Source organism: Petaurus breviceps, unplaced genomic scaffold (assembly GCF_028583685.1).
Source record: "Petaurus breviceps papuanus isolate PSGF00001 unplaced genomic scaffold, PetGlider_PUasm1.0 90903, whole genome shotgun sequence".
Taxonomy (NCBI): domain Eukaryota; kingdom Metazoa; phylum Chordata; class Mammalia; order Diprotodontia; family Petauridae; genus Petaurus; species Petaurus breviceps.
Window position 1 is genome coordinate 12,833,296 of NW_027187376.1, and position 18,013 is coordinate 12,851,308.

The 18,013-nt window shown below is 35.8% G+C and overlaps 2 protein-coding genes across 2 annotated transcripts in view; one reads left to right on the forward strand and one right to left on the reverse strand.

The window, feature by feature from the left end:
* METTL21A (methyltransferase 21A, HSPA lysine) overlaps positions 1–18,013 on the forward strand; it is a 104,246-nt gene that overhangs the window by 66,705 nt on the left and 19,528 nt on the right. The gene's annotated exons all lie outside the window — the stretch shown is intronic.
* The window catches only part of CREB1 (cAMP responsive element binding protein 1), an 86,030-nt gene that overhangs the window by 47,746 nt on the left and 20,271 nt on the right, over positions 1–18,013 (reverse strand). Inside the window, exons 2-3 of the mRNA XM_069075265.1 lie at positions 6,991–7,112; positions 3,785–3,931 (exon numbers count right to left, since the gene is read on the reverse strand). Of these exons, the coding sequence (XP_068931366.1) occupies positions 3,785–3,931; positions 6,991–7,104 (261 nt within the window). The 5' untranslated portion in view covers positions 7,105–7,112. The remainder of the gene's footprint in view (positions 1–3,784; positions 3,932–6,990; positions 7,113–18,013) is intronic.

Sequence of the window (18,013 nt, forward strand, 5' to 3'; positions counted from 1 at the left end):
ATGTCCATTAAGCCTAGAAGTTACGTGCATTTTATACAGTGGAATGTGTTATCTGTCTTTCTTCAAGTGGTAAGTTATAATTATTTCAACAGATATGACATCTCACTGGATTAGTACTTCCCTCTATAAGTGCAAGATCACAAATGATACATGCTCTTTTATCCAGTGCAATGCCTGACCAAAGATTTTCATAAATCTTCCCTAAAGGATATGTTGCTTACACATACTGGTAATAAATGATACTGTAATGTAATAAGAAAACAACTTTACCTGCTCTCTTCCTCTCTACAACTCTATTAGGCTCTTCTATATATATGTTAACACTATAAAGTTTTCTACACTAGTACTACTATTTATCACCCTTATTTTCTTGAACAAAACAGATCTCATCAGCCTACATACTCCTACCAGTATATATCACAATCCATCTTTCACCTTTCTGAGTATTTCTTGCCTATATCATTCTATAGATTGTACATTGAGAATAATCTGCTGTGCCAGAAACCTTCCCAAATAATTTAAAGATTTATCCCCATGATTTTAAGATATCCTTGGTCATGCTTTACGTCATTCTCTTCTCTACAGCCCTTTTGCCAATATACTCAAGGTACAAGAGACATATATTTTTTGGACAAAGCTACTGTGTGTATTCATTCTGCTTGATTGATTATGCTTATTTGTTACAAGATTGTTTTTTCCCCCTTTCCTTTTAAAATTTCTCTTCGTTTTTAGTTGAGGGCTGGCTTGGTGGGGGAAGGGAGGGAGGAGATGGCTTCTGGGAACTTAAATGATTCTTCTAATTATCTCTCCCTGACCTGTTTTCCAGGTTGGTTGCTTTTGTCAGATATGTTTACATTTGCTTCTATTCTTTAATCTTTTGATTATGTTCTTATTTTTGTCCTACGGAATCACTGTTTTCTGTTTGGTCTATTCTAGTTTTAAGGGAGGTGGTTACTTGTGTAACACCAGTTTCTCTCCAAAGCTCTTTATTCTCCTTCTAATTCTTTGATTAATTTCTTCTAGGTGTTCAAATAGTCCTTCTAGAAAACTCATCTTTTCTTCTGAATTATTGCTTGCAGTTGTTAGGTAGTTACAACACTCCTTTTGAGAGATCTCTATTTCTACAGTAATTTTTTTTTAAATAATCATAGATATTTTCTTGATTTTTTTCATCTCTTTAGCTTCAGATCTTGAAATGGTGCTTTATGACAGTGCAGTGCTTTTGGGTGGTGCTCTGGGTCTGCTGGGGTTTCTGTATTGACTTCCACTTTCTAGAGTTAGGTCCTTATGATCTTTGAGATTCAGAATCTGCAGTGCCCTCTATGGTGTTGCCTGCAGGATAAGAGTGGTAGGAACTGCCAAACCCCTAGATGCTTGGGTTTTCCCATTCATTGAGCTACCACTCCCTGGAGTAGCTAAGGTCTCCAACCTGGAGTTTTCTCAGGGGACTCTTCACTTTTGATGCTTTGGACATAGTTTCACAGGTTTTCTGTGGTACTGATCATGTTGGGAAGCAGGGTTTATTTTATTCCCCTGCATAGGGGACTGGCTTTGCTGGTAGCTCTTTCTTATGATCTTGCTAATTTTATCTTGCTCACAGGATTCTTTCTGACCGATATTCTATGTTATTTTAGGGTAGAAGAAGTTACTTACTATAGTTTCATAATCAATATTCAGTATGGTGCAAATTTCATTGGAAGTACATTATGTGGGACCTGGGAAATCTGTATCTCTTATTCAGACAGGCATCTTGCATCCTTCTACTTTCATATGCAAACATTCCCTGAAAATATTTAGCTTAGCCAGCATTTACATAAAACTGTCTTTGAATTTATTTGACAATTTCTTGCTGTTTGATGCGATGATACTGTTTATAATTTTCCTTTCTCCTCCTTGGCAATGTTTTGCAAATGACTTTATACTCTAAGTTAGTGTTGATCTTAGCTGCTACATCTCTGCTTAGGCAGAAGACAAAGGGCTTGGTGAGTTTCTGGGTTCTTTTGGTCTCCTCATTTGGGCAACTACTTCATATTGGCTAAGCTTCCTTAAGAAATAATGATAATTGGGGCGGCCAGGTAGCACAGCAAGTAAGAGCACCAGCCCCAGAGTCGGGATGACCTGGGATCGAATCCGGGCTCAGACACTTATCACCCACCCAGAAACACCTGGCTGTGTAACCTTGAGCAAGTTACTTAACCCCAATTGCTTAAAAAAAAAAAAAAAGAAATAGTGATAATTGTAGTTAATATCTTTACCTTAGCCACTTTCATATTTTTTGAGTCAGCACCACAAAACTGATCAGATGGGAGGTTTCTGTAATTGAGCACCAGTAGCTTCACATTCACTTGTTATTGATTCTGACTTTTTCTCTAACCACTTTGTTTTCTGTCTACATGAAAGTGAAATAGCTTTACAAGAATTATTATTAGGTTCTTTCCTGTATGTTAAAATATAGTCAATTAAATTTATTTTGTGATGTTGTTCAATGCTTTCTATTTTTAATGCTTTTGTTTCAAAAAGAAAATATTAACGATATATCAATGAGAATAGTCTTAGTAGCATTTGACCTCTAATTTCTTCATCTTGATCCTTATCTTTCAAAATCATTTTCAATGTTTTCTTTTTTTTTTTTTTGCTCATTTTTGTACTTAAGTCAACGACTATTAAAGTAAATACTGCCCTTGGCAGGGCTAAAGTGTTTTGAGTCTTAGAGGCCATAACAGTACTTAAAAAAAACTTTTTTTGTGTGTTTTCTTAATACTTTTTTTGGGGAATCTTTTATATTATTTATTTCCCCCCAATTACAAGTAAAAACAATCTTTAACATTTGTTTTTAAAAATTCTGAGTTGCAAACTTTCTTCCTCCTTCAATTTGATATAGATTATACCTGTTATGTCATGCAAAACACATTTCCATATTAGTCATTTTGTGAAAGAAAACAAAGACAAAAAAACACAAAGAAAAATAAAGTTTAAAAAAAAGTATGCTTTGATTTGTATGCGTACTCTATCAGTTCTTCCTCTGGAGACAGAAAGCATTTTTTCATCGTTAAATCCAGGTGAATTGTCTTAAAATCATTGAACTGCTGAGAATAGCTAGGTTATTCACAGCTGATAATTGTACAATATTGCTGTTACTATGTACAATGTTCTCCCTGTTCTGCTCATTTCACTTTGCATTGGTTCATGTAAGTTTTTCTGAGCACATCTTGTTCATGTTCTCTGCAATACTGCACAACAGTATTCTATCACAATCATATACCACAATTTGTTTAGCCATTCCCCCAGTTGATAGGTATTCAATGGTACTTTTTTTTTTAACAGCATCTTGTCAGGATACTAAATAATCTAATTAGATATCTATGAGCATGGTCCCTGAGATTCTCATTTTTGGTTTCATTTGTTGTTTTTCTACTACCTCATCTAACTGCCAGCAGGGACATTTCCCTTAGAAGAGGGGCTGAAGTCAGTCAAAGTTTCCATTAAAACTTAACAGCTATCTCTCCAGTACCTTAACCAAGCCACATGCTGAATGCTGAAATGCCTGGGGGAATAAAATAGTCTGATTCTATCTTACATTACTTGGAAAGTATGTTAGGGACAAGATAATAGGTATTGGTCAAAAAAGCAAGGAAAAAAAATCACAGCAAGGAGGAGTAGGCACTCCAAGATAAAGCCATACTACCACGTATGTTTGAATTATCACTGGTTTTTAAAAAAGGAGATCAGTAAATCTGCATGCAGTTTATACATATGCAAACTGAAAACTCCTTCATATACATACCTGAACAGTTTGGACTTGTGGAGACTGAATAACTGATGGCTGGGCTGCCTGAATAACTCCATGGACTTGAACAGTTTGCCCATTTGGGAGCTGCACTAACGTCACCGTTGGAGCAGATGAAGTTGCATGAGCTGCTGGCATAGAAACCTACAAAAATAGAGAAAATGTTACAATAGATACATTAGCACTAATAATAGCATCTCAAAATCATGTAGCATTTTATGTGACAAAATTTAGGTGTTTCAGTGAGCTTTGCAGGTTCAATAAGCCAATAGTATGATACAGAAGCAAAAAAAAAAAAAAAAGCTAATGGTATTATAGACTGCATAAGTGGCACAGTGACCAAAGTCTTAGCCCAGTGCTTCTCACATAGCACCTAACTCATATAGTGCTTCATTAATGTTTCCTGAATGAATGAATGCTGTCCCCTTGTATTTGCTGTCCCCTTGTATTCTGTTCTGCTTAAAGCACATCTGGAAAAGTGTGTTCAGCTCAGACTCCAGAGTTAGGAAGGGTGGCAATAAGATGTAGAACAAACAGGATGATGAAGGGGCAGGAAATGTTTAGGCTGGAGAAGAAAATAAGGGGAACATAAAAGTATTTGAAGGACTGTCACATGGAAAAGTAGTCAGAAATGTTCTTTTTGGCTCCAAAGGGCAGGAATAGGAACAATAGGTAGAAATTGTAAAGAAGTTAATTTAAGCTTCATAAGAGCTGTACAAAGGTGGAATGAATATGCTACCTTGGGCCTCCTTTGCTGAAGGTCATCAAGCAAAGGATAGATGACTCCCTATCAGATGATTCAAAGGGAATTCTTTTTTCAGGAATGGTTTGAACAGAAGGTTCCTTCCAACTTGGAAATTCTGATTCTGTACTATCTTCACAACTCTTGAGCTCTTAAGTGCCAAGCACTAATACCCTTATTTTACCAAGATTAAGTGATTTTCCTGGGATAACAGAAGTGGAAAAGACCAGTAGGTCCTAACTAAAAACAATTTTTCTAACTTTAAAACTCTTCCCTCTGTACCACTCATTTTCAAAACTAAAATTACTTTCAACAATAAAAATGTGACATCAACTGGGAAATACTTTACTACGTACAAGAAAACAGTTATGAAATGTAATGTTTTTTTAAAAAAATCACTAAATATATTTGCTTCTTTTTCTTCTATTATTTGATTCTATAGCAGACCCTGAAGGAACAAAATAAAGCACTTTGCAAAGTTCCAAACTTTCAGCTTAGCTTAAAAATGATATCTCCAAGACCAATGTTAGAAATAGTTGAAACGTAAAAAAGAATTTTTTACATTATTAAACATTATTTTAAAAGGTTGTAATAAACAAAGCTACTTTCAAAAGGAAGTTAAATGTTTCCAGAATAAATTTACAACAAAAGATTTACTCTAAGTCATATATGTAACTTACAAATAAAATGTTAATCATTTAATTAATGTAAAAAAATATTCTATTACAAATGAGTCCAATATTGCTCTCTTGTAGATCAGCAGACAGGGTGGAAATAAACACATGTTAAAAGTCCTTTGTCATTCTGTGATTAACACATACAAACACGGGATTCTTTTTTTCTATTTGGTTTCAGACAGTAACTTTATATAACCTACAGAGCTACAAGGGAAATGGGGGTGAATTTTGGCCTAGACACAAAGTTTTTCATGTATCTTTATTCATGAGTTTATATTAAAGTCTCTTTATTATATGTGTAAATAATGCTCAAAATATCATTAGTAGTTTTTTCTTGTTATTAAATGATAACAGTAATCAGAAACATAAGGAGAAAAATTATGTCAACACAGAATTCACATGTTTAGGAACTTTGAAGGGTGAATGAAAAAGGTGGCACTTTATATTTGGGGAAAAAATGAGTATACATATATATATACATATATATGACTAGGCCTATGAAGATATAATTTCATAGATAGAATGGCAAATACAAACGGCCTGGAGAAAAGTAAAAGAAAAAACAATACTTTATTTATGGGAGATTACTTTTTGGTCTTCACTTGTGATTTAATTGCTATGGAAAAATTAAGCCCCCCTTCAACAGGAGCTGAAGAAACTCCTATCAAAATGGAAGGGCAATTGTTTGCAACTTCCAGGCTTAGAGAACTGCCTAGGGCATTGCAAGTTTAAGTGCCTCCTTCAGAGTCAGTGAGTATATAGAAAAAGTAGACAGTAGACATCAACCCTTGACCTTCTGATTCCAAGGCTTGCTCTTTGTTCATATGCAGCTTATATTTATTATGTTAAAACGTGTTTTAATAATGACTTATTAGAGTGCTTCAAGTTTGCAACATGTTTTATGTTCATTCTTCATCCAAACCTCTTAAAAATTATATGAAGCAGATACTATATAGTGATTACCAGAGACAGCTGGATGGTACAGTACATAGTAAGAGAACTAGAATCAAGAAGACCTGAGGACAAAACCAGTCTCAGACTCTTCCTGGTTGTGTGACCCTTGGGAAGTTACTTAACTTATGACCACCTCTATTTCCTCCTCTTAAAAAGGTGATAATACCAGCACCTACTTCCTAGGGTGGTTGTAAGGATAAAGTGAGATGTTACTGGTAAAGTGCTCTGTAAACCTCAAGGTACTATACAAATGCTAGCTGTATAATCATCATCATAGACAAGGAAACTGCCTCACATGAACTAAATGTCACACCCATTATCATCCAGACTACCACCAGCGATGAAATTTCAATCTAAGTCTTCCTATTATGACTATTCCACTGTCTATCACATTATATTGTTTTCTTTTTGTAGACAAAAGATATGAAACGACTATCTTGGAAACTCGTTTGAATAAAGCAATGAAGTTACTTATTACTTGTCCAGTCTTCTGGGTTATATACAAACAGTACTCCAGACAAATGGGCACAATGAAAAAAGAATAGTGTTTTCCTCTAAACAAACAAAACTTTCTAAATATTAGGAAAAAATAAGAATATTTCAAAATTGTAACTAAAGAATTATTAAGTTTTGTATGACAATGGCTACTACTTTTCAGTTTTGAACAACTATTTACAAGAATTATGCTTATCTAAAGGAAAATAATTTTTAAAATTTCATGTTTCTCCATTCATTCTAGGTATGCCACTATACCAAAAAATTTATTTTCTTTTAATCCAAAACACATTTAAATTATACAGATTAATGAAAATTCCAAAATTATCTTATACCTGTGCTAATGTTGCAATCTGTGGTTGTGTTTGTACAGCCATCTGTTGATTTTCTGCCTCCGTTACAGCTGCATCGCCACTCTGTTGGGTCTCTGCACCAGATTCCATGGTCATTTAGTTACCTATAATCATAGTGAAATATATTCTTAAATAGTGATGTGCCTTTTCAATGGCTTTATAAACATTTCCTGACTCATGAATGGGTTGTATTTCAAAAAGCATTTGTCTAGAACTGACTAGTAAGACTGCTAATAATTGTGTTTAGGTTCCAAGGTATCCCCAAAACCCTACTTTATGAAATATTGCAAAAATACTGTGCAGTTTCTAATTATTGTTATATAAAAATAGGGTTGGAGTTGCAATTAAAAGTAGGGATGCCAGGAATACAATTTTCCTGCTAGTCCTAGACATCTGAAGGGACTCTTTCTTTCTTCATTTCTCAACTTAGCTGAAGCATAGAAAATATTTTGATGAGGTGTGAAGCAGGTGGGAGTTCTGTGGATGGGGGCTGGGGTGGGAGGAGGGTAAGTAGTAGACAAAGAGCTCTCATAAGTGATGGAAAGGGCACAGGGGCTCACACTGCCACGAATGGGGGTGTGTAACAATGTGAGTGCCATGTCTGATGTCATTTGGGGGAATGAAATCAATGCCTAGATGCAGTGGTAGTTCAGAGAGAAGGAATGGGATGAGCAAGTCAAGAGGGTTTAAAGGACCCTAGGTGTCCAATCTACTATCTCCCACCAAATGCAGAATACACTCTATAAACATCTCTGGCTAGATGGCTGATCACATAGCTCCTGCTTAAACGATTTGCTGATGAGCAAAACTCAGTAACAAGGTCACTCATCTGTTTTTTTGGGCAGGTCTAACTATTGTAAAGTTTTTCCCTTATACAAAGTCAAAAATCTGCTTATTGTAATACCTCCCTCCCCTACCCCATGAGCCACATTCTTTTTTCTGTAGTACACAAAATAAATCTTTCTTTTTTATGAGAAAAAATATTTGAAGACAATTATTGCAGGCATCATCTCCCACCCCCCCGTTCCTTATATAACATCCAACAAATGCAATTATTAACCACCTACACATTTAAGGCACTATGCTGAAAGAAGAAAAAACAACAGTTCTTACGCTCAAGGACCTTACTAAATCTAGCATATTATATACCATACAGTTTTATAAAGTTTTCCCCTCACAAGTCTGAAACTTAGAGTCTTATAAGATAAGTGACTTGCCTGGCTCACAGCAAGCAAAATGGCTAAGTCTGGGCTTACACCCAGTTCTTCTGACTCCAAATATAGGGCTTTTCCAGCTGCCATTACACCACTGGCTGCCTTTTTCCAAAACACGCCACTAGTATGTTGCTTTTTGTTATTGGTTCCTCTTAAAATAGAGGTCCTACAACTTAATATAATTATGTAAGATCTATTTAGACCAGTGTGGAAATTTAGTGGGACTATAAACTACTTTGATCTGAATAGTATACTTCTGTTAATATTGCTTAACAAGGTATCAGTTTTTCAGGCAGTTATACCACAGTATATTCTATAAGTAGTGTATCTTGTAGTCAACTAAGAGCCTCAAGTTTTTCCCATAAGAATTGATATCAAACCATCTTCCAAATCCTGTACTTGTACAACTAATTTCTGGAACCTAAGAAAAAGATTTTATATGCATCCCAATTAAGTAATGCTTTGTTGATTTCACTCTATCATTCCAGGAATTTTTATCAATCTTGATTCTATATCCAACTTTTTTCTTCAGCTTTGTGTAACCTTCAAATATGAAAAGCATGGCTTATGTGTCTTAATTAAAATTATCTATAATATGAATGGTTCTTGACTAAAGACTCAGTTGATAACTCACTTGTGTACATCAATTTAAATGAACAAATATTAATAAATATTCTTTGAGTTTTCAACCTGCTTAGGAATTCACATAATATCATAAGTGATTTGGCCATTAAGTATGACATCCACAATGCTATGTTAAATCAAATCTATTTCAGACCTGATAAGTAGATCTAATGAGTAATACAACCAATCGCTTCACAACCATTTATTAAAAGCTCGCCCTATATCAGACACTGTGCACATAAGGGAAACACCATGCCCAATAGTGAAACAATCCCTCTTTCTAAGGGTGGACTGTCTTTTTTCCAGGTATTTTAACAGACGATGTTTAATAGTGCTTTAATATTTGTAAAGCGCTTTTTTATGTGCATGACAGCACTTGTTTTCACAGTGAATCCTGTGAGTGTAGTTATTTTCTCTATTTTATAGATGTTGAAACAAAGGCTAAGAGAAAAGGGCATGAAATGATCACTTCTAGTTATATATCTATTAATTAGCAACTAAATAATTTTGGTTGGCACTTTACACCACCAAAATGTACTGCTTTCTTTTCAGTATTATACTTATTTATCTTAAGAACTACTGTATCTGTTTCTAGCCATGGAAGTAACATTTTATGGAAACTAATTAAAATGGAAGAGGAAATACTTCTACTTGTAGGAATGTATAAGTATTTTGAGAGTAAAATGAGTCACATGTCAACCAAGAACACCTTGCCTCATCTTCAACACTAGAGAAATTCAAAGCATCAACAATAAATTTCAAACTGTAATTCTGATAGCTTATTAACCAGGTATATTTATGGGCAATCATCACTAATACATTTGACTTGAAGCAAACTGTCATCACAAATCCTTGAACTTTACATTCACCCACAAATAAGCTTTACATAGACTAAAGTTTGTTTTTTTGGGGGGGAGTTACTTATATTTGGAGGGATTGGACCTGTCATTTCATTAATATAGAGCATTCTCAAATGAGGAAAATCCCTCTACATTCTGGTCAGCATTTAACTCTACAACAGATAGTCTTTGCAAAGTGAGAGTTGCCTTGAGAGATTACATGACTTGTCCAAGGTCACTGAGCTAGTGAGAACTTGAATGTGGGTTTTTTGACTCCAAATCTATCTCTGTAACCATAAGGCTGCTTCTCTGAAGCAATTAATACTCTTACGAGTTGTGTTAGGGTACTGAGTTGTTAAGTGATTTGCCCAGGTTTCTGGTAAATTTTTTAAGGAAAGAAGTAATAACATTTTAAAAAATCCCCTCTAGTCCTAGTAAAGTACTTAGCACAGAGTGATAAGACAAATATTTCTTGCTATTTTAGGCATATGTGTTTTCCTACTTTCCGAATACTTATGAAAATGAAACAATTAGATGTGAGAAAGTATTTACTAAGGTGTATCTCAGTAAAAGAATGTGATATGTGTATGTATACACACACATATATAAATAAATTTGAAAATAATAGCAATGCTTTTTCTAAAGAATTATGGAACTTACCTCTCAGTGTTCATCACCTCTTATTGAGAGAAAAATCATACTGAATTTTTTGATAGGTTAGTAGCCTCAAATAGAAAAAAAAGGGTTCCCATGTCTATTATTTTAAAAAACCCTTGAATCGTTTTAGAGTTTTAACTATTCTCTTTTTTGTGGGTTACTTAGTTTAGCTGGTTAGAACATGGGACTGAGATAAAGAACAAAGTTTCAAAATCACAGGCTGCCTCCATAACTCCATCATGACATCTAACAAATGTGGATCTCTCTCTCTCTCTCTCTCTCTCTCACACACACACACACACACACACACACACACACATATGTTAGGTTAGTCAGTACATTTTCATATCCACCACGGAAAAAACATACTAAATGAATAACTTACTCATAATGAGTAGCATTTTTACACACAATAATAATGAGTCATTACTAAAATAAGGAACAGATTCAAACCAATTCATTCCACTGATCAAAAAAACCTGCAGTGGTTCTGTATTGTTGCCTTTACAATAAAACACAAATTCCTGACCCCAATGTAACTCCAACCTACATCTCTAGCCTCATTTCATCTTATCTCAGTTCATGTACTCTGTGTTCTGGACAAAATGGACTACTAGCCGTTTTCCTGAACTCAACTTCCTATCTCACTCCTCTCTACACTTATTCAGGTACTGGGTTACTTCTATCCCCCTCCCACTTTCTTTCTCAAATTAATTCACTTCTGCTATTCAAAATCCTTATGATACCCCTTCCCCTGTGAAATTTTTCATGATCCTAACCATCACTTTCCTCAGCTAATAGTGTGCCTCTGCCTCCTTAAATATTTCTAAAACTGTTATTGTCTCATCTTTTCCTTTTCACTCCCTACACTTATATTTCTATGTATTGATGTGTATTATAAATAGAGTATGTTTTCCTTGAGGGCTTTTAAATACCCTTGTGTTGTCAGTATTTGATAGCATAATACCTTGAAGAATAGGTGTTTAAATCAGTTGAAGGGAATAAAATTAAAAATATTTTAAGGGGCTGTTTATGAAAGCTTTGCCTGGCACACAGGAGGTGCTTAAATGTTTATTGACTGTTTCTATGACAAAGGCTTGGTAGAAAAAGAATTATGCCAAATACATACAAGAAAAGTAACCACAGATAGTTGTCATAGGATATGAAAAGGAAATTTTCAGAAGAAAATGAAGCTATTGGCATCTCTAGGGAAAACATACCCTGAAGTACTAATAAGAGAAATGCAAATAAAAATAACTAAGGAAGACAGTAACAATAACTGCAAATATGAATAGAATAAACTCATTCATAAAATAGAAGCAGATAGCAGAATGCATTAGAAACCAGAATCCAACAATATGTTGTTTAATGAAACACACTTTGAACAGAAAGGTACGAAGAATTAAAATAAGTGGCTGGAGGCCTGGAGTCAGGAGGACCTGAGCTCAAAGCCAGCCTCAGACACCTGATCACACTTAGTAGCCCTGTGACCTTGGGCAAGTCACGGAGATCGAATCCCGGGCTCAGACACTTAGCACCCACCCAGAAACACGTGGCCGTGTAACCTTGAGCAAGTTACTTAACCCCGATTGCTTAAAAAAAAAAAAAATAGGGACACTAATGAACTGGTGTCATAAACTGGAGAACAATTTGGAACTATGCCCAAAGGGCTATAAAACAGTAACCCAGCAATGGCACAACTAGGTTTGTATCCAAAAGAGATTAAAGAGAAAGGAAAAGTACCTGTATGTACAAAAAATACTTTTTACAACTCTTTTTGTAGTAGCAAAGAATTAGAAGCTGAGGTAATTGCCTACCAATTGTGGAATGGCTGAACAAGCTGTAGTTTATGAATGTGATGGAATATTACCACGATTTAAGAAATGAAAAGGATGGTTTCAGGAAAACCTGGGAAACCTTGAACTGACAGAGAGAAGTGAGCAGAGATCATTGTACATAGTAACAAGAATATTATAATGACGATCAACTGTGAAAGACTTAGCTACTCTGATTAATACAATGATCCAAGGCAATTTGGAGGAACACATGATGAAAAATGCTATATATCTCCAAAGAGAAACGACAAACTCCAAAGTGCAAATTAAAGTGTGAATTTTTAATTTTCTTATTTTTTAAAAACATGGATAATATGAATATGTTTTGCATGATTTCAATGTGTAATTGATATCATATTGCTTACCTTCTTAAAGGGTGGGGGAGGGGGTAGTATGAAGACAATTTGGAAATCAAACTTTAAAAAATTGCTAAGAGTAAAGAATAAATTAATTTTTAAAAATAAAATGAGGTTCTACCTCCCACCCATCATACCAGCAAAGAGGGCAAAAAAGAAAAATATCAACTGATGGAAGGAATGTAGCAGGGCAGGCACAATAATGCCTAAGATCACAAAGCTGGAAGATACTACAGATATGATCCAACCTCAGAGGCTCTGTCCAGAGAGAAAATTTGTGGGCAAAACACAACCTTTTTGGGAATCCCAGTTTCCTAAATCTATAAACAGAGAATTGGACTAAATGGATCCCATGCGTCCTTCAAACTTTCAATCTATGAAACCATAAAACATAAATTCAGAATCATCACAATTTCAGTTGAAAATGAAATTCAGGAGTCAGAGCCAAAGTGGCAGAATGGAAGCAGGAACTTTTCTAAGCTCCTCCATGAATTTTGTCACTAAACTTCAAAAAGTGAATGTAAACAGATTTTAGAGTGACAGTATGTGGCAGATTCCCAGCCCAGGAAAGTGCCCACATAGGTCTTGCCAGGGGAAACGTGGAGTACGTGCAGCTGGGGGGTGGGGTGGGGTGTGCACCACCACAGACCAAGAGCAGACTACAGTGAGAAGGAGCCCCAGTCAGTGGACTCACAACACCGCCAAGGGTGAGATTTGCAACCCTCTCACCGTAGGACGGAGGATTGGTCAGAGCTGGGTAAGAGAATGAACAGGACTGGCAGCAGTGACAGCAGGCTCTCCTGGGGCTACCAGCCCACAGCCTGGATGTTTAAAAATCACCTACCTGATTTTTCCAGGAGCCAAGATAAGATGGCAGAGTAAACCCCAGCTGCTGATTCCCCTTCCCTGACCCAGAAAACCCAGAGATAAATGTCCCACCTAGAGTAAAATCCTGAATTAGTGGAAATAGCCACAGGCTTGGGACACCTAGAAGAAGGGTTTAACTGAAGTAGTACTAAGCTGTCTGAATGAAGCATACTGAAGCAGTATGAAGCCATCTGAAATGAAGGGCAGACGGCATCCCAACAAGCACCACCTCAGCTGACCAGCAGGAGCTCCCAAATCTCAAGGGTAGAGCCAGCAAACTCTAATAACACAAGCCCAGGTGTGTCTTACTTAATTAGCACCATCAGGGAAATCTGAAGATACCAGCCCTGCAGGCTGCCAGCTACTGAGCCTGCCTGAGCTGTAGCCCAGGGGCACAGAGGTGGAAACCTGAAGTGGCCAGACCACCCCTCCCATACAGGTTACTCTGTGAACCTCAGGGTAACACAGGGTATTTAATACTGAGGGTCCTGGCCTTGGCCTCAGTCTACACCCAGAGGCTACAGCACAAAGTTAACGACCAAACCCCTACCTCCCAGCCTGAGAAGCATGGTACATCTGTACCCCAGAAGCAGATATCCACTTTAAAAATTCAGGACATAAGCAATCACAATGGGCAAGAAGGAATCTGTCAAATCAAGAACAATACACTCCTATTATAGTGAGCAAGAACAACCAAATTCAGAGGACAACATGGACTCTATCTATACTCACACCTGAGACCACCAAAGGAACTGGTGTCAAGCCCAAAAAGAATTCTTGGAGGAGCTCAAGAAAGATTTTAAAAGCCAAATTAGAGAGGTAGAAGATAAATTTAAATCTACAAATCCTTAAAAAGTAAAATTGTTGAACTGGGATGGGAGGTTCAAAATATAACTGGAGAAAATATCTCCCTAAAAAAAAAAACTGAACATATGGAAAAGGAGCTTCAAAAACTAACCAAGCAAAATAATTCACTAAAAAGTAGAATCAATCAAATTGAAGCTAAGGATGATGCATCAAGAGTCAGTCAAAGAAAACATAAAGATTGAAAAATTAGAAGTGTAAAATATCTCACTGGAAAAAACAAGTGACCTGGAGAACAGATCCAGGAGAGATAACCTAAGAATTATTGGTCTATCAGAAAGCCATGATGAAAAAAAAAAAAAAAACCAGCCTAGACAACATCGTCCAAGAGATTGTCAAAAGAAAACTGTCCTGAGGTCCTAGGATCAGAGGGTAAAATAGTTATGGAAAGAATTCCCCAGCCTCCTCCTCAAAGAGGTCCCAAATTGAAAACTCCAAGAAATATAGTAGCCAAATTCCAAAATTACAAGGTCAAGGAGAAAATACTGCAGGCAGCCAAAAAGAAACAATTCAAATATTGTGGAACTACAGTCCCTACAGGCCCTAGCAGCTTCTACATTAAAAGACTGGAGGGACTGGAATTTGATATTTCGTAAGGCAAAAGGGCTAGGACTGCAACCAAGGATCAACTACCTGGCAAAACTTAGCATAATCTTTCAGGCAAGGAGATAGTCACTTAATGAAATAAGGGACTTCCAGACTTTTCTGATGAAAAAGCCAGAGCTCAATGGAAAATCTGATCGCCAATTACAAGACTCAAGAAGACATAAAAAGGTAAACAAGGAAAATACACTCACAATTTTTCAATAAAATTTCAGTAAGATTTCCTAAGAATTTTAGAGAGGCCAGACATGATAGATCTCTGGAGAAAAACTGAATGGGGATAAAACGGAATATTCCTTCTTTTCATCAGTACATGGCACATATGCAAAAATGGACCATGTACTAGGGCATAAAAAACTCACAATTCAGTGCAGAAAGGCAGAAATATTAAATACATCATCCTCAGATCATGATTCAATACAAATCACATGCTATAATAAAGGGCCATGGAAAGACAGACTAAAAACTGGAAACTAAATAATTTAATCCTCAAGAATGAGTAGGTCAAACAAGAAATTGTAGAAACAATCAGTAACTTCATTGAAGAGAATGACAATTATGAGACGACATACAAAAACTTGTGGGATGCAGCAAAGGCAGTTCTTAGGGGAAGCTTTATATCCCTGAATGCATACATGAATAAATTAAGAGAAAAATGGAGGTCAATGAATTCGACATACAATTGAAAAAGCTAGGAAAAAAAAAACAAATTGAAAATTCCCAATTAAATACTAAATTAGATATAATGAAAACTGGGGCGGCCAGGTAGCACAGCGAGTAAGAGCACCGGCTCCAGTGTTGAGAAGACCTGGAGATCGAATCCCGGGCTCAGACACTTAGCACCCACCCAGAAACACCTGGCCGTGTAACCTTGAGCAAGTTACTTAACCCCAATTGCTTAAAAAAAAAAAAAAAAAGAAATAATGAAAACCAAAGAAGAGATTAATAAAATTAAAATTAAGAAAGCTACTGAATTAATAAATAAAACTAAGAGTTGGTTTTATGGGGGAAAAAATTGATAGACTTTTAGTCAGTATGATAAAAAAAGAGAAAGAAGAAAACAAAATTACAAGTATCAAAAATGAGAAGGGTGGAACCTGCCTCCAGTGAAGAGGAAATTAAAACTATAATTAGGAATTATTTTGCCCAGTTGTATGCACATAAATTTGACAATCTCGGGGTAATGGATGAATATTTACAAAAATATAAGTTGCCCAGATTAACTGAAGAAGTAAATAACTCCATCTCAGAAAAAGAAATCAACCAAGCCATCAGCGAACTCTGGGAAAAAATCTCCAGGGCCAGATGGATTTACTAGTGAATTCTATCAAACGTTTAAAGAACAATTGATTCTGATACTCTACAAACTATTTGGGAAAATTGGTGGAGTCCTACCAAATTCTCTTTATGACACAAATATGGTGCTGACTACTAAATGAGGAAGAGACAAAACAGAGAATGAAAATTATAGACCAATTTTCCTCATGACTATACATGCAAAAATTTTAAATATTAGCAAAAATACTACAGCAACTTATCACAAGAATAATACACTTTGATCAGGCAGGATTTATTCCAAGAATGCAACGATGCTTCATTATTAGGAAAATCATCAGTATAATTGATCATATCAACAACAAAACCAGCAGAAACCATGATTATCTCAACAGATGCAGAAAAGGCTTTTGACAAAATACAACATCCATTCCTATTAAAAACACTAAAAAGGGGGCGGCCAGGTGGCGCAGTAAGAGCGCCGGCCCCAGAGTCGGGAGACCTGGGATCGAATCCGGGCTCAGATACTTAGCACCCACCCAGAAACACCTGGCCAGGTAACCTTAAGCAAGTTACTTAATCCCAATTGCTTAAAAAAAAAAATTAGAAAGAAAAAAAAGTTAGGAAGTATATGAATAAATGGAGTCTTCCTTAAAATAATAGGTAGCATCTATTTAAAACCATCAGCAACTATTATATGTAATGGGGATAAGCTAGAAGCATTTCCAATAAGAACAGGGGTGAAACAAGGATATCCACTATCACCCCTCTTATTCAATCAGGTACTAGAAAGGTTAGCAGTAGCAATAAGAGAAGAAAAAGAAATTGAAGGAATCGAATTAGGCAAAGAAAAGACTAAGCTATCACTCTCTGCAGATGATATGATGATATACTTAGAGAATCCTAGAGAATCAAGTAAAAAAGTACCTGAGACAATAAGTAAATCTAGCAAAGTCGCAGGACGTAAAATAAACCCACATAAATCCTCAACATGCCTGTATATTTCTAATGAAATCCAAAAGCAAGAGATAGAAAGAGAAATCCCATTTAAAGTTATTGTAGACATTATAAAATATTTTGGAATCGACCTGCCAAAACAAACCCAGGTCCTGTATGAACACAACTACAAAACACTTTTCACACAAATAAAGTCAGATCTAACTAATTGGAAAAACATCAATTGCTCATGGCTGGGTCAAGCTAGTATAAAAACCACAATTTTACCTAAATTAAATTACATATTTAGTGCCATACTGATCAATCTACCAAAAAATTAATTTATAGAGCTAGAAAAAGTAGTAACAAAATTCATTTGGAAGAACAAAAGGTTTAGAATATCAAGGGAATTAATGAAAAGAAATGCTAGGGAAGGTGGCCTAACCATACCAGAATTTAATCTGTATTATAAAGCAGCAGTCATCCAAACTACTTGGTAAAGGCTGAGGAAAAGAGTAGTGGATCAATGGAATAGATTGGGTACACGAGACTCAGCAGTCAATGACAATAGTAATCTACAGTTTGATAAACTTGAAGACCCCAGTTTTGGGGATAAGAATTCACTATTTGACAAAAACTGCTGGGAAACCTGGAATATAGTATGGCAGAAACTGGTAACACCATATACCAAAATCAAGTCTAAATGGGTGCATGATCTAGGTATAAAGGCTGATACTGTAAGCAATCTGGGAAAGCAAGGAATAGCTTACCTGTCAGATTTATGGAGAAGGAAAAACTTTATGACCAAACAAAAGTTAGAGAGCATTATAAAATTGCAAAATGGATAATCTTGATTACATTAAATTGAAAAGTTTCTGTACAAACAAAGCCAGTGTAACCGAGATTAAGAGGGAGGTAGGAAACCAGGAAAGAAT